This window comes from Glossina fuscipes, unplaced genomic scaffold (genome assembly GCF_014805625.2).
Source record: "Glossina fuscipes isolate IAEA_lab_2018 unplaced genomic scaffold, Yale_Gfus_2 2, whole genome shotgun sequence".
NCBI lineage: Eukaryota > Metazoa > Arthropoda > Insecta > Diptera > Glossinidae > Glossina > Glossina fuscipes.
In genome coordinates, this window is record NW_023998416.1 from 1,611,618 (window position 1) to 1,629,558 (window position 17,941).

General features: G+C 32.0%; 1 protein-coding gene and 1 long non-coding RNA gene across 4 annotated transcripts in view; one reads left to right on the top strand and one right to left on the bottom strand.

Moving 5' to 3' along the window:
* LOC119634124 (Krueppel homolog 1) overlaps window positions 1-12,397 on the top strand; it is a 28,531-nt gene extending 16,134 nt beyond the window's left edge. For 2 of the 3 annotated variants that reach the window (XM_038028076.1, XM_038028077.1), the window contains exons 2-4: window positions 9,584-10,365; window positions 10,428-11,938; window positions 12,012-12,397. In XM_038028076.1, coding sequence (XP_037884004.1) covers window positions 9,601-10,365; window positions 10,428-11,938; window positions 12,012-12,324 — 2,589 coding nt within the window. In that variant the 5' untranslated portion in view covers window positions 9,584-9,600 and the 3' untranslated portion in view covers window positions 12,325-12,397. Of the gene's footprint in view, window positions 1-6,983; window positions 7,185-9,583; window positions 10,366-10,427; window positions 11,939-12,011 lie in introns of all 3 variants that reach the window. The other variant, XM_038028075.1, reaches the window with a different exon arrangement.
* A 3,353-nt stretch (window positions 12,398-15,750) lies between these two features.
* Window positions 15,751-17,886, bottom strand: LOC119634125. Its single transcript, XR_005246924.1, has 3 exons — window positions 17,625-17,886; window positions 17,252-17,568; window positions 15,751-16,699 (listed from the first exon to the last, which is right to left on the bottom strand). It is a non-coding gene; the product is annotated as an uncharacterized LOC119634125 (long non-coding RNA).
* Between the last annotated feature and the right edge of the window lie 55 nt (window positions 17,887-17,941).

The following is a 17,941-nucleotide window of genomic DNA, read 5'->3' on the forward strand; positions in this document are numbered from 1 at the left end:
CTAATGAGGAAACAGTAGCTTCCGGTTTTTACAGACCGAGCCAAGAGTTTCTTATTATGTGCATTTGTAGATGTAACATTTTTATTAACGTAAAGCTTTTATTTGTTTCAGAGTAAGTAGAAAATCCAACTTAGTTTACTAATGACGCACTATAGCTTACAAGCTCTTAGTCAAGAAAACAAGTAAAATTATTGTAGTCAGCCATGGCCGAGAGTTAAAGATCTCACATCGCTTCACTTAATACAATCATTCATACAACGACTTTTCCAAATAGGGCGTTATATGGCAGGTGCTTTGAGAAAGTGCCCCGATCCGAAACACCTTCAATAGCCTGGAGTATCATATTGTATCAAATTATATCAAAAATTACTTGAGCAAAGTTTGCACAGACCAACTTAAATTGACTAAAAATATATTGATAATGGATAAATCCATGGATTTATCACAAGTTCTTCTTGGTGCTGTATACATACCCACAAATACTTAATACGTCCTAGCACCAAAAGTGGTCTATGGTATAATAATTCTAAGTTTCATCTAAACTTTTAAAAATCGATCAACTGACACACACTCAAGATTAGGTAAACAAAATCAAATATCTATATATGTCTTTAATTATATATAGTAAAAAAAAAATATATATATATATATGTCAAAAGATTAACTACGAGATAAATGTTGTTTTTCCTGCCTACTGGCCTTTACACGTTATACGACCTATACCAATATACGTAAGAGTAATTAATTATAATTATTATTTAATAAGCACAATTTAAAACGTAAATATCAATCGTAATGCCATCAAGTGTACAAACGCTAAAACTTGTCACATTTAAGAAAATATTCAAGTTTTACATTTAGTGCGTATGATTTCTTTTATTTCCTTCTCTTACTTTCGCTCTTCATTTTGTGTTGCGGCGTTCGACATAATGCGTAAATTATGGGGCGGATAATAATGTATTTAAAATAAAACACCAGCAGCAAGAGTGTATAACAATAATAAATAAATAAATAAGTAAAAGAGAAATGATTTTTGCCCTTGGTCAAAGTTCTTGATACGCCTCCCCTAAATTGCTCTAAATGTTAAATGTTTTTATATCATACTACAACAGCATTATTTCTTCCGACAATGCATTTACCATTCGTAGCATATTTCATATAAAATTTTTCTACAAGATCACAAATTGCTGACAAAAACACAGCCGATAGTTTTTAGATGCTAATGCTTTGATCTTTAGAATTATTTTTATGGCTAAATTATAATAATAAAAGTAATACTTTAGTTTATTAAGACTATTTGGGATTAATTTGAAAGGTTAACTTACGGACGGACAGATATGACTATAATAAATTGGCATTTACACGTTTGTTACTTTTCTTCTAACAACAGTGCAACAATGAAGCGCTTGTGCATTCGACTTTATAAGCAAAAAATTTGAAAGATATACCGCTCGGCAAAATTTAATGACTATGAATGAATAGAAAAAATTTACCGTCCAATTTTTTTGCAGTTTATAGAGTTTGAATAAAATTATGGCGAAGTTTGCTTTGCTTTCTTGTAACAATAAAAGTGTTTAAACAATTTATGCCGCCATTTTTTGTAATATAGAATTCTTACAACGGACGCTCTTTGCCCGACGAAAATCTAAATGATTGATTGAAAACAAGCAAAAATACCCTACATCGCCATAAAGTTAGGAAGCATTTCCAATAGCATTTGTATATGGGTCAAAGCACATCAGTGTACCAAATTTCAAAAATGTGCGATTGAACACAAAAAAAAAAAAGACGAACAGACGGACAGAGCCAGTTAAATCGATTCAGAATTACTTTCTGAAAATTATGTTGATGCAAGTACGAATCTCTATCCGAATCGATAGGTATAATAAAGGATGGGTTTATCTCAAGTCCTTCTGGAGTTTGCATACATCCGTACAGGCTTGATATTACAATTGCACAACAAATGGTATTTATCATGTCGGGATTATGTCCCACTCTATTCAGCCTTAAAGTATATAAACCGAACAGTCAGTTTTACTTAGGGTATAAAATCGTAAAAACTGGGGGATAAAAATGAAAACTTTTACTCCTACTTGTTGACCGTGGATTGGCATTCAAAATACGACCAAAAAACATAACTAATCCTAATCTAAACTGTTTGCCATGAGCAAGCTCTGCAAACAAATCTAAGGCATTTGCATTTAAGAAAATCTTTACATATGTTTATGCGTTCACTGGTGTTAATGGTTTGTTCTATTCCAGATTTGTCCCAAAACAAAAACACGCCTTTCGTATTAGCTTCAAATTAATTTTCTTACGCAACAATTTTATTATTATTCAATGCATAAAAATTCAAGTCTTTAGTTGATTGATGAATTTAGTGCTTAAGAAAATTTATTGAAAATATACAAACAAATTTATGTATATATTTGTATATATATATATATATATATAATAATAATATTTAAGAATATGAAGGAGAAATGTATAAATAAAACCAGAAATTAGTACAAAAGTTCATTAACATGCACTACAAGAAGACAAACTGATAAAAGTATACACACATATACAACGCACGATATATTCAAAAGCTACCAAAAATTTATATAAAAATGCACACAAACGTTTAGCGACTAAAAAAAAAAAAATAAAAAAAAAATAAAATTAAAATAAAAAAACAAAAACTCGAAGGTAAACCAATATGTATTGGATTTTATTTAAAGTTAATAAACTTTAAAAGGTCGTGCCGAAGCAATAGAGGAACCGATAATCACAACAAGAATATCTTATATATTTAGAATTATGATTAATTCGGGTGAATTAGCTCACATTTTAATAAACTCAATAATATCTGCTTTAAAATCGCATTTGAAAGAATGAAGTTATTTCATTTCTTTATAACATTTGTTACAACCGGAAGTCTGTACATCGTCACATTCGCATAGAATCTCTATTAAGTATTTTTGGATTTTTACTTTTGAAACTCTAGAACTAATTAAAGGAAAGAATAACCAGCAGATGAACATATTGGGTTTACATATGAGGTTCAAAGTGAATGTCCTGGTTACTAAACTGAAAGGCTTCAAGAAAGAGAAAATTAGAAATCTTTACATTAGTAATATATAACTCGGCCTCGACTGCTATCAAAATGATATAAGAAGTTTGTGAAACAAAAAAAAAAAAGAAAAAGTAAAGAAATTGCAATAAGCAGAGAGTAGACCTCTGATCGCTGGTCGCAGAATTTTAAAAGCTTTGAATTATGTGCACATATACATACATATATGTATTTTTTTTATTTCTGTTATTAAGTTTAAAAGAGTCGAGATGCGACAGTTTGGCCTGTTCGAGAGGAAAAAAACTAAAATGATCAATGCTGAAAATGAAATAACGAAACTCAAGCCAGGCAGCTGTGTTCGCTGTAAAACATATTTAAGATGCGTTGCGGGGAGAGCTGTATTCGCTCTAGAACTTATTTTGGATGTGGTCCCGGAAATGCAAAAATCCTTCTTTATGTTGCGAGCGATTTTAGTACGAATATCTGGACGGATCTTTTAGTCGCCGTAGAGCGCATTTAGAATAACGATCGTGAAGGTCACAATAATTGCAAAAATTCTTATTGATCTTAGCACGAATATTTCGACGGGTCCCTGAATCGCCGTAGAACGCATTTAGGATAACAACAGTGTCTCTCACAATAACTGCAAAAATTCTTGAACTTTTTCTGATTGATTTTAGGACGAACGGAATCTTAGACCCCTATTCTGGCATTGTGATCGGTCACTTATCATAAAGTAGCGTTATGGAGGAATTGTCTTAAGAAAACAATTCGATGTCAATTAGTTATAAAAAAGGGTCCTTCAATTCCACAAAGCACTGACCTAAACAAAAATGGCTTCCTTAGAATATTGAGACTATTGAGTTATTTTCCGATACTGTTTACGATCTAACAATAATTATATGCACAAATATTTTCTCTTTAAACCTTTAGTTGTGTGATTGTAAGGGAATCAGATATATTGCCGAAGTAGATCTACGTTTATCCATTAAGTGTACATGTGCATGAAATTTCAATCTAAACAAATCGAAAAACACGATGGGCGCACAATCGAACACATCGGAACGCAGCTGCGGCATTTTAACTTTTTATAAAAATTTTTATCGATTTTGAGAAATCAAAAAAAGGCAATGGCCTTCCTCGATGATGTGTACAAACGAAAAAACAAGAATTCTATATATTTATGTCCAATCAATACTCAACTTGCATATAATAACAATGACACTTGGATGCATAAAATTCACTTTGAGATGAACATAATTTTTTTATTTTTTTTTATGATGATTTTGTTTTTGTTTTGTGATTATACATTAATTTGGTTGTGCAGAGATTTTTTGAAACTCTTGATTTAAACGACATTGTTAGTGATTGGCAAACACGATCGAGCAGCATTTTGGAGTAAAAAATCGTCATGAAAAAAAATTTCACCAAACCTTTCCCACCACCATAAACTTTCGCTAACGGCATGCATTGTTTGCACTTTCCGCAACATACCGTACCGTCGTTACCAATGTCGATCTTCCTGTCATCTTTTAATAAGTTGAGATAGTTACGAACAAAAAGATTACGATACATATATATATATGTATATATATATATCAAAATTTTGCTTTTATTTTTGTATGCATTAATTTACGTAAGCTTTGAACTGATCTATGAGAAATTCTTGCAACTCAAACTTTTAAATTAGCTGAGCAAATTGTGCGTGAATATTAATAACTATTTAAGAAAAGTCAGGTTAAGGTTATCGTTTCAATTGGTAACTGCAGCATTTAAACTGCTCTTTTCTTCTATCATTTTTCATTATTTAACTAAAGTACACAACCGCTTTGAAAAACACTCCTGAAACTAAGAAATATTTTCTTTTCAAGCCGCTTTGTGTAACCATATTTTCTCTAGGGAATTTTCTAAAATATTTCTATTGTATAGGATTTTTATGATATGGTTTACGTGTGCAACCACAATAATGTCAAATACATAGGTATCGCCGTGTCAACTTTGTAAAACTAATATGAATTAAGATTTCATGAAAGCAAAAGCGCGTTCTAAAGCAGAATTTCACTAAGTTTGTCGCACAACTTTAGAATTTAATTTAATTTATATCATTAATTAGTCTTCATTTAATATGTGAATTATTCTTAAATATCGAATTCGTGGTTGTTTTTTTTTAAATGCGTATCTTTTCTAGCATTTCACTCATATTTTGATAAGGAATTTTCTTTTCAATTTTTATTTTATGTGAGAGATTTTTCCTAATATGAAAGTAAAATTTTTGTGTTGAGTGAAACTGAAAGTTTGGGGTTGGGTGTGCGTTTAGAATCTCTAATCGTGTGGTGGTTAGATGAAGACTTTCCCTACACTCACCCACCAGTCTTGAAAATACCACCGCTTACTGCAGTTGTTAGTAAAGGGAACGGGCGATATACGTACGCGGCATACAAGCCGTTTAAAACGCGCGCAAGCGTTTATAGAACACCAAATTTTGATATACAGAAAAAGAAAATTTTGTTTTAAGTGGATGGTTTTTTTTTTTTTTGTTTCAAATGAAAATAAAAAAATCAAATTTACACAATGGACAAAGTGCAATGAAGTTTAAGTGTTAACATATTTATACTTAAAAAAATTATTTTGAAAAAAAAAATAAATAAATAAATATATATATACATATATGCATATATATATATGCGTATATATGATGTAGATGTATATTATATATTCATAAATATGATATATGATATCATATATTATATAAAAAAAAAAAACTTTTTTTTTATTTTTTTTACGATTTTTGCATCAACCCACCGCCGGAGCATAAATTTTTCATTTATGTTATCAAGTTATTAGCATTAGAAACTTGAAAAAGTGTATATATGTAGTTTGGATTATCATAAAATTCTATTTAAGCCTTGCCTTTTTCCCCGCTTGTTGAAAGTTTTCAAATCCGAAAAATTTTAGACCCTCGCTGGGAGTTGATTAGAAAACTTCCCGTGATAATTGAAAATCGATGTTAATCTGGCTATAAATTCGACCAAATCTATATTGTAGCTGAACTCTCTACATATGAATAAAAAATAGTCGTACACGGTCCACCATTAAATATTCTACACTATCCCACAGTTATCCAACCTTTTAAAGTAAAGGCTTTATGTGGCAGATGGTCGAAAAAGTGATCCGATCTGAACCAATTTCAATAGCGTTCATCATTGGGCCAAAGCACTTTACTGCACAAAATTTGACCAAAATATCTCAAAAATTGTAGATTATAAGTTGCACACAACACAACAAAATAGACAAACGGATAGGTGAATATACAGATGGAGAAGCTTATATTGATTTAGAATCACTTTCTGAATCTATCGATGGGACTAGCTCAACTCCTTCTGGTTCTCCTAGGTGTTTCATACATCCGCACAAACTTAACCTATTCTTATAGTGCAAGCAAGTGCAGGGTATAAAAAATAATTAAATAATAGTAACAATGATAAATCCCCTCTAAATAGTGAAAAATTTCAAATAAATCCAAAGAAGAGACAAAAAATTAAAACTCTTTTACGATCATTAGTGGATGTCGGCCTAAAAAAGACCTTAAAAGACTAACAAGAATATAAAATCAGTTAGTGTGTTAACATAATTTCCTTTCCTGGTTAAGGAAATATTGCGTTTCTTACATCTTTACCTTAGGCGGTGGTTGTTCAATTCGAACGAAAAGTGGAGACACAAAAATTTCCGAATTCTTGATTTATTTTTTTCAATGTAATGTAAAATGTTAGAAAATTTAAATAAAAAAAAATTTTTTATGAAAATTTTAGAAAACCTATTTAAATAACAAATTTTTGTAAAAAAAGAAATGTAAAATAGAAAATTATTATAATAAAACAACTAAAAGACTGATTTACCCAATAACAATTATCATATAAATCCTTTCAAGCAATATTTATGACAATACAAAATAAATAATAAATTGAAAACAAAATTTTCCGAAATTATAAAATGTCAAAATCATGGACAGAGGAACAGATATGGTTAAAGGATGTTTTAAAGAAATCTGGCACTGATTTGGTTGAATTACAACAAATCAAAGGAAACGAAGCAAAAAATATAAAAATTTTATGTAAAGAAAATGGCAAAGGTGGGTAAATAAAGCATGATTTCATTTCTAATCATTTCAGTTCAATGTTTAGCAAGAAAAGTCTTTAAGAAGGAAATCAAAAAAAAAGAAAATCTTTTAATTTAAATAATTAAAAAAACTTTCTTTAAATTTCACTTTTTTACTTTCCGCCATTTTTCTTCAAAAAAAAAAAAAAAGAAAAAAAATGGGAAAAAATTTGTGTTTATAAAGAAAAACCAATAAAAACAAAATGCCGGCCATTAAGAAACAGCTTTTTGCCCCCAACTTCTTTATCGCCAATGTTAAATGCTATAACAACTGCCACCACACGCATTTATTGAGTCAGTGAGGGCATTAGCAAATACACACCTTAACTTTGTTCGAGTTTTGCTATCGACATATTTCATTTCATATCAGAAGAAAGCTTTCCCCAGAGCAACGGGGGAGCCATAATCTACCCTTATGTTTTATCATAGAGGAAAAAAAAAACAACTCACGCAACCCTCACAGAATATTTTCTTATTCTAGAAAAACCAAATTTTCCGTAATTAATGATATTTTTCATTTTTAAGAAGAAGAGCCAACCCTAACCCTGGCGTTTGTGAAGAAGTTATCCGCGTTTGTTTTAGCATAGGTTTAATATTTCTATGCTAATGGAATTATTTAACTACAGTAAACAACTAATAAGATTTTCTTCCTATTGGTAATCAACAATCTTAGGTAGTAAAAAAGGTCTTTTTTATAGCAATGCCTAGGGCGGGATCTCTTAGGAATATTTGTATCTAATATTAGAATACTAGTTCCCGTAGACTGCAGGCTATTAACAAGAGAATTATGAATTTTGAGTTCTGGCAAAAGTTTTCTTATTTTACTGACTAGTTTCATAAGCGGTCTATGCTCACTACTAAAATTGACAAACTTCATAGACCTAGATTTCAGCTTATGATTTCACTTTGTGGGTCTTTCACAATTTTTAAAACAGGCGATATTCTAATCTGGCGAAATAGAATTGGACGTTTGTCCTAAAGAAAAATATATTGATGTAAAACAATCTATTGCAAGCACCCACCACTTACAATGGAGCTAAGCCACTACTGAGTTTAGCGCTTCAAACAATTTTCGAAGGCTAATTGGGCTACAACTCTTTTAGCAAACTTTCATTTATGCCTTCAGGGACAATAAAACGCCGTCAGCAGAGTGGTCATTTTATAGCTCTTTCGAAATCAGTTGTCCAGCTGCATGTCTTGTATCTAAAAGACGAGGCAGAACGTTACGAAGGCGTTTTTTCATATCTTCAGCTCGCTCTTCAAAGCTCTTGTAAAAATTTGCGAATAGCGGCTCCTTGGGCATGTCAATATTTTAACCAATCCATTCAAAAAAAAAAAAAAAACGCAAGCCATCAAAAGTATCCGAGTGGTTAAGAATCGCACCGCTGCAAACTCCATGTTAGACGGTTTAAAACTTAAGTACAATAGAACTTACTTTGCTCGTAGCTATAGGGTGTATTCAGTTGGTTAAGTGACAACATTTGCCGATTGGGCACATCTCTCCCAGCTAGGCAGTGGTCATTGTCCGCTCCTCTGTCTGTCTCCTTTTCCACTTTTTTCACAGTGTTAGATGAGTAGAGAGCATCCCCTGAGTGGTTAGTCTATATTATAAAAACAGGCAAAGAAAGAAAGTATGAAAAGTAAAAAAAGCTTTAGAAGTACAAAACACTGCGCCAAAGGAACTTAAAGTGACAAAATCCACGTACAATACACATATTCGACCATGGGACGCATAAAGTGAACAGGAATAATTAAATGCAAAGAAGCGAACAGTTTATATCTTTGAAAGAGAAACTATTGAAGTTTATGCTAGGAAAGGAATGAATTTTAAAAAAGATTTACAATACTTTCTAATGGGAATACATTTGAACATCCTAAGGATGGATGGGAAGAGAATGATGTCATTAACGCGCTGATAACTTTCGGTATTCGGTATAATATAGAAACTTGCATTTTTCCTCATGATCATTTCAAATATATTTCCCAATGAAGAATATGGAAGAGGATGACTACATAAGTCTACAATATCATGTTGTTGACTAAGAATACCTACAGTTTCCATTCCTAAGGAATGAGAAAATTGTACTTTGCGTACCATTGATATCGGTGAAGATATCACGTTCAACGGACCTTATTAATAAAAAAAAGGAAAGCTTTAGCTTGTGATGTGAAATGAGAGATGCTATAGTGAAGGGATATGTTTTAGTCAAATAGGATGAAAAGCTGGGCAAAGCTGGAATATATACATAAACTAATACTTAGAAAAATGCTTAACTTTACGTAATGGAGTAGGCACTCCTTAACGAAACAGAGTACGTTAAAAATTCTTTTCTAATTTTTTTGTCTTCTCTGTTGTTCACTTTCCATTTACAGTTTCCTCAAAAAAGACAATGGTTTATTATCAGTCGACTCCTTTGATTATTAAATCTGAGCATCCTAGTCAAGCGCAATTGTGTGCAAATTTTAGGCATCCCAACGATCAATTGCAGCAATTACATCCTATCTCACAACATCAGCACCAACAACTGCATCAACAGTCCCAGCACCATATTGCACCTGCGCATAATTATAGCATAAATGATGGAAATCTAAATATGCAACGACCACAGCATGCGGTACAATTGCCATTATCATCATCACCTAGTACAAGTATTAGTAACGTAAATGCAGCAACTACAGTAACTACAAATGATCCCTATCAACAGCAACATTATTTCAATATAAAAACTGAACTCTTACCGCCCGATATAACTGTATACGCGACCAGTCAACCAGTTCAACAGCAATACCAACTGCCCCATAAAGTAAATGCCAACAGTTCGTCTCCCCCTCTTTCAGCCAATACAACTACTGTTCGGAAAATTTCGGGCAATAAACCTCAATTTAAATGCGAACAATGCGGCATGATATTCGGTAGCAAGTCGGCGCACACTTCACATACAAAATCACATAACAAAAACAGTGAATTGAGTATAACAAGCGGAACCAATGCCATTAGCAGTTCTTGCACAATGGTCGAGCTAAACGAAGCGGGAGTTCCAGTGGGAATACCAAAACAACCTCACATCAAACCTAATCCAAACGCTGCGGTTACAGGCGGCGATCCATATCAGTGCAATGTCTGTCAGAAAACATTCGCCGTACCTGCTAGGCTGGTAAGCTGAAAACTATTTTCTTATATCTCAAAAGCTAATTCGTTTATTTTCCTTTTCAATAGATACGTCATTATCGGACTCATACCGGTGAAAGGCCATTTGAATGCGAATTCTGTCATAAACTGTTTAGTGTCAAGGAAAATTTACAAGTTCATCGCCGCATTCACACCAAAGAACGTCCTTACAAATGCGACGTATGTGGGCGAGCGTTTGAACATTCGGGTAAACTACATCGTCATATGCGTATTCATACGGGTGAACGACCGCACAAGTGCTCGGTATGCGAAAAAACTTTCATACAATCGGGTCAATTGGTTATACACATGCGCACCCATACCGGGGAAAAACCTTATAAATGTCCTGTCGAGGGTTGCGGAAAGGGTTTCACATGTTCCAAACAATTGAAAGTACATTCACGTACACACACTGGCGAGAAACCATATCACTGCGATATCTGTTTCCGTGATTTCGGTTATAATCACGTATTAAAATTGCATCGTGTCCAGCATTACGGATCGAAATGCTATAAATGCACAATATGCGACGAGACTTTCAAAAGTAAAAAAGAAATGGAAGCTCACATTAAGGGTCATGCCCACGAGATGCCGGATGATGAAGACGAAAATGTGGTTAATAGTAGCAATTCCACAGTGAAAGCTGCGGTAACGTCATCTTCATCTTCGACTTCATCGGGGATAGAAAGTAATTCAGCTCCCAATTCTCCACAATCACCATCTTCTAGTGGTTTATCTACAAAAACAACAAAGGCCAAAAAGACTTTAACGAAAAACAATAGTTTCTCAGGTTCACTAAGTCCTCCTTCTCCGGACTCTCCAAATATTTCAATGTCTCCCAGTCCAACTTATGCTTCTACATCCAGACATTCGGCTGGCTCTCCTGCATTTTCGGCTGCGTCACCTACCATGTCTATAACCATAGAAAACGAACCTTACAGCCGCGAAAGTGGGATGATCACTCACCCCTATGGACGTCAATTGACATCCCATAACACCACAACTACTCTAATCGAATTAAAATCACCAAACGTTTATCATAGTCCAGTAATTGACGAAATGCCTACAGATTTAAGTATAACGCCGCAAACCGTTCACTCAATAGAACCGCAACGCACTCTACTAAATTATCATCATTATCAACAACGAGCTTCAACGCCACCATCGGTCAGTGGTAGCATGCAATATCATTACTTGAATACAGCAACGCCGCTACAACAATTAGATTCGTCTAACGTTAATACCAATACGCTCTTGGAACCGCCTACTATAAATCCGGCTTTATTAGAGGCAGCCAGCATCGCTAGCCGGCGCGAAGATGACATACAACAAGCTGCCATACAAATCATGCAATTACATCGCTCGCAACAGAAATGCTACGATGATTCCATACAAGAACAAATTTCGATCACACCCGCCGTAACAACAACTGCTGCACTTTTGAATGACATCAGCGGAACTGAAGATAAGGCTACTAACCAAGTGATTGGACATTATAAAAAACATGATTTAACGAGGCACTCATTGACAAAAGGTTACGCTCCTGTACCGAAATTCGAGTAAGTATAGAATATGAATGCTCTTTGCCAAGCACATAATAATTCTAATGATGATTACTTTGAATTTTATTAGATCTTCTCTACACAATAACGATATCATTTTACGTCAAGTCGAGGCAGCAATAGCCCCTTTACGTGCTTCGACCGAATCTCCTGAACGTTCATCGTCACCCGAAAGTGATTCACTAATGATGCTGGCTGATCGAGATGTTATGACTTTACCGTTAAGAAAACGTAAACTTTACATGAGCGATTTACAGAATGTAAAAAATGAGACAACTCCAAGAACAATAACGAAAACTAATGAAAACGATAGCATCAAAGCAGATATCAGCCAAAAAATGATGCGCCAGAACTCGGTAATACAGTTTGCTAAAGCGTCATAGACTAAACCCAACAATAGATAATGAAAAGTAATATGCCGAATATGAAATCAGAAAGATTAACAAAAAAAAAGAAAAAAAGAAAAACACTACAAAGAAAGACGGGAAAGAGAAACAGAGCTTTTAGTTATCCAGCAATTAATTCTGTGCTTTCCTCTCTACAGGAATATCATATAGTAAGCTTAAGAAAAGTCGATCTATTTTTCTCTACGCAAATATAAAAAACCGTTTATTTATTATTTGAATTAAAATTGAATGTTTTGAATATCGTTTTTACATATATACATATTTTTTTTTTTTTTTAATATATAACAAAATTTATTTGTGTAATAAAATATTTATTAATTTTAGTTTTTCGGTCGTTGTGTCATGTTAAAATTGTAAAATAAAAAAAAAAAAAAAGTGAAATATATTATATTATGTGTCCAAAGTATTATTTTTAAATTATTAATTTCTCGGTATTTTTGTTAAATGTATAAATTAAGTTTCGCATTAAAAAAAATAATTATTTTGAATTAAAATTTTCTTTGAGTGCAAAGTGTAGTAATTTTCATAAGACTACAAAAAAAAAAAAAAAAATTAGAGAAAAATTTTAGTTATTTAATATTAAAATTAAATGTTAAGCGACTAACAACTTACTATAAATAATATTAGTAATTTAAATTTAAGATATATAATAACCGCACAGTAAAGAGCAAGAGAAAAAAATTAATAAAACATAAAATATATATATTAAGAAATATGTATATAACGAAAAAAAATTATATTTGCCTTTGGACGGATCTTTGATACCATGTTGTTGTCTCACATAAGATTTGGAAAATATACCATTAAGTATGAAGATGACAGTTGACCGCTCATACGCATTTTTAACTTTCATATGGATGCTGTAGAAAATTTCAAATCAGATATATGTAAATTTCACGTTTTTTCTAATTGGGAAAATTGGTAGTAAGATTATCAAGCCTTTTTTTCAAATTTTGCTTTTCTATCTCAATTTTTACTGCCTTAAATGTTCCAAGGATTGACGGACCGGACAAACAGTATGGCGAACATTGCTATACTTAATACTTATTTCTGAGTGGGAAAATCTAGAATCCAATCACATGTCGATGGCTAAGTAAATACATAAATAAAGCTAAACTAAGCTTACTGGGGACTTTTCTATACTTAAGAAACCTGACATAGTTTCAAAAAGTAACTTAATGTATATGAAAGTTCAATTTTATAATAATAAGCTGTTCACTGCTAAATGTTGCTCTTTACTGTTTAACAAACACCACTCCATCAATAAGAAATTAACTTTAACTAAATTAAAATTTTCTGGTCGATATATTACTTTTTTAATAAGTTACTAAAAAAATTAGCAAAATATATAAAATGAAGTAATTTTTATAACAAAACCATATTGGTTTCTATTTGACAATTAAAATAATTTAAATTTAAAATAAAATAAATAATATTTTGCTAAACTTTAATTATATAAAAGTCATTAAAAATATTTAAAATTCATATAGAACTTTAAATAATTTAACTAAACACATATAGACAAAAAAGCAGAGGGAGAGAAAGAAAAAGAGAGAAAGAGAGAGAGAGAGAGAGAGAGAGAGGGAGAAAAGAAAACGCTTACAAGAAAGGTGACCCAAACATTCAATTAGTGGCTAAAAGGGGATACCAAGCACTTTAGACAAATATCAAATTGCCTTAATTAAGAAGGCAAGCGACAGATGGCCTTGCGTACTGCATACATTTGATTCCTGGACATTTTCAAATTTGAGTCATGAATATCAAGGACCAACAAATGTTCAAAATTTCAACTGTCTATCTTAATTTCTATGACAGAGGTAACAAACGGATGATTGAATAAAGAAACGAAAGCACAGACAAATAACAAATAGGAGGAAAACCCATTTTTTAATCAGTTTTAAAACACACATGGACAGACTTCAAGCGACCCAGACCATTATGCTTAATCAAAACATTTAGTTCTCATAGGATTTTCTGATGTCAAAAAACGACAGTCTGCAGCCGCTTTATATTCTCTGCTAATTCTGACCACGTAGCCATGAAGCTAACGAAGCTCTTCATGGTGTGTGGACGTATACCTGTTCCTATGGCAAGATTTAAAAAACATCGAAATCGTTTGATAAATTATAACATAAATCGTGTATAAGACCTTACGTCCTAGGGCTTTGCTGGAGGGTGTAGAGGGCAACTGAATTAATTTTCTCAAATCCGTATGCCATATACATACACATATATATCTTAAGTTAAATGTCATCAAATTAGTTGATACTACGTGCGTTACAAGTTCAAAGACGACTTATGACGAAATGTGAAGAATAATCAAAGATTCTCTCCATCGCTTATCATTCTAATTTAAATAAAAATTAAATAATATACGAAATTTTTTGATAAAAATTTTTATAAATAAATATATTATTAATTTAAATAAAAATAATATTCATTTCAATTCAATATCATTTAGTAATAATTGACACGAAATAATCATTTTCAACCATTTCACAGAAGTAAGGTTTTCCAAATGACTACTTGAACACTACATACATATACCATCCTACGACATTCTATTTAATATTCATCATCACTGATAATTTTTAACCAATTCGATTAAATTACAAAATAATGGAACTGATTAATTTTAATACCAAAAAGCAAAAAAATTTTACTAAATAAAAAGAAAAATAGAAAAAAAAAAAACAAAAATATTAAAAACAATAAGATTAAGAAATAAAATTCATTATATTGCCAAAAAAAAAAAAAAGTAAAAGAAAAATCTATAAATAAAAGTTCTTAAAAAATTGTAATGCGAACATTATATAAGTTTAATAATTAGAAAATTTGTCATAAGTATTTTAACAATATAATCAAAATCGCAAGACAATTTAAATATAGACAACGTGTAAAAAAAAGCAAAAATTTATTTTATTTATCCATAGCGTAAAAGAAAGTATTTCAACTTTTTCTGGCGAGTAACGTACTTTTCCAAAATATTTCTAAAATCTTTTATTTATAAAATAAGTTTGAAAAGAGGTAAGATTCCATGCCTACCATTTGAGAAAGAAACCGTTGAAGCGTGTCAGTGAGTCTATTAAATTTTTTTTTTTTATTTAAAACTTACTATACTAAATTTTCGAGACTGAATATTCCCGTCACGAGCAACCAACCTCCTAGGTAAATTATTTCATTCTTCTGAACAATGTGAAGAGAATTCTCATCTCCTTGTTATAATGGTGCGAATAAAAGGTTGCTGAACCTTAACAATTGTTTCCTTTTTCTATTATTATTATTATTATTATAAATTTAGCCAGAGAATAAATTCTAAGACTAAAGTCTTAAAGCACTAGCATCTAGGGCTATCGGCTTTTTTATTAAAAAACTCCACCGCACTTGAGGTTTGAACCCATGACTATTGAGTTGCTAGTCGAGACTCTTGCCTACTCGGCCACTCAGGCGGATTTCCTTTTTCTATTAACCTTATCTTCCGCAAAAAACCTTATTTCACAAATTTAAAGAACTTCGACAAGATTTCATTTTTTTGTCGAAAACTTTCATAATTCCCAGAAGGAAGTTTCAGAGACTCCATAAAGTATACATGAATTTGACTTCAAAATCTTTAAATGAAGACATTCCATTTCAAACTTGGTAAAAATATTGAAAGTTCTTGAACGCAGATTAGTGTTGAAAATGGGCCAAGTCGATCAAAGAACACTTATAGGTGGGAATACCTTTGCTTTCTTGGTTTGTTGTTCATTACTCATAAAGCACAATTCCTGCAACGATGGCAAAAATCATTCAACCCCCGCCGATATTATAAAATATGGCAATTTGGTTTTATCCCTTTTTTTAAGTCTTGTTCATGATAAACCTAAAATGTAAGGCGGACGTATGTTCAGGAAATTATATGCTAGATCCAGAGTGTGATTATGAATTGTTCGGCATATTTTAAGTCCCTCTGGGTATTACATACAATCGCACAAACATAATACTACATCATAACACATGTGAAGTAAGGTATAAAAATTTAGATTAATTAAACTAAATACAGATCAAAATAAAAAGTATTAAAATTACATTTAAATGAAAATGAAAAATCAAATTATTATTCAGGCATGGACTAGGCTAAGGTCAATTTTACGTTGACGATGCATCCCTGTCAAGTGATGCTTACAGAAACCATGGCTTTTACGCAGCAATTAAGATCTCCAACAACAACTGGTCAGACTATCCCTAAGATTGTTTGAATCAACAAACAGTCCATTAAGATGAGTTTCTTGTTATTTCAAGATTTATGCAGACTCCTAAACGTTCGGTGCAGAAGTTTCAAAGTAGTCCTTTGCTAACCCCAAAACCGCGGCTACAAGGAAAATTAAATTAAAAATAATCAAAAATTTATAACGTAGCAATACTCCGACGAGTTTAATCTGTAAAAATTTTAATAATTTCTCTTGATGGCATAATTGAAGACCATCAATCTAAAAATAATTAATAATCGAAGGTATGGTAGTTTGCATTTTTAAAATATATTACATGGTAGTAGAACAGTTTGACGTGTGTATAAACGACCTTTATTTCTTACAATTCCTTCTTCACGTACTTCTTTGTTGCAGTAATTCGCAATGTCTTAATCAGTACATTGCAATTTACATAAGCCATCCGTTGATCGAACAGTAAATAACCTTCAAATCTAAACAACTATAGCATACCTTAACTAATTTTCGGAAACCTTGTCCTGGACACTACTGCTATCAACCATGAATGCATGAAACTGACTATGAAGAGATAAACCCATAAATAAGAATATTCTCTAAAACAAGTTACGTTCAAATAAGGCAAACTTTTTTTTATCGAAATCGCTCACATGAAAACTTGTATATTGCGTCGTAAAAAACTCCAGAGGATAGCTTACCTGTCTTGTCAGTGACATCAAAAATCATTTCATGTATTCAATAACTCAAATTAAATACAAACAAACTCATACCAGACGGCAGAATACCGCACATTCATCAGTTGGGCAGTCGAAATTATTCGAACGCGTCGCAACTATCCGCATGCATCAACGGCACACAATACAGGAGTTATGGTCTGCCACACTTAACAGCATATTACACAAACGGCTGGCTAATTGGCCCCTTTTTGACAGTTAAAAACTGGAGCTTGGAAATAACATTTTACAATATACTTGTTTGTTGTGCCATCGTTGGACCAAACGGGATAAAATGCTGACTGAAAGAAGTTTTAATAATGTGAAATATGCTTCCATTTTAGTTTTTTATACTTACCTTAGGGAACATGAATTACAGCAATCGCCCCTACGGCACGGTAGATTAATTCCGCGTTATAAGAAAAAATGACTCCGTCTAACACGTTATGTAGAAATTATTTTCCATTTTGCATAATTGTTGTTTAGCTCCAGATCCTTTTTAGTAGTTATATCAATATTATCTACATATAACCAATATTCTTACAATCCAAAAACAGGAATACAAATTTAATACAATAATTTAATTTAATTTTATAGTAACATAATTGACACATTGTGCAAACGTACGCGAAATTGATTATGAACTGTACAAACCATTATTTATTATAAATATCA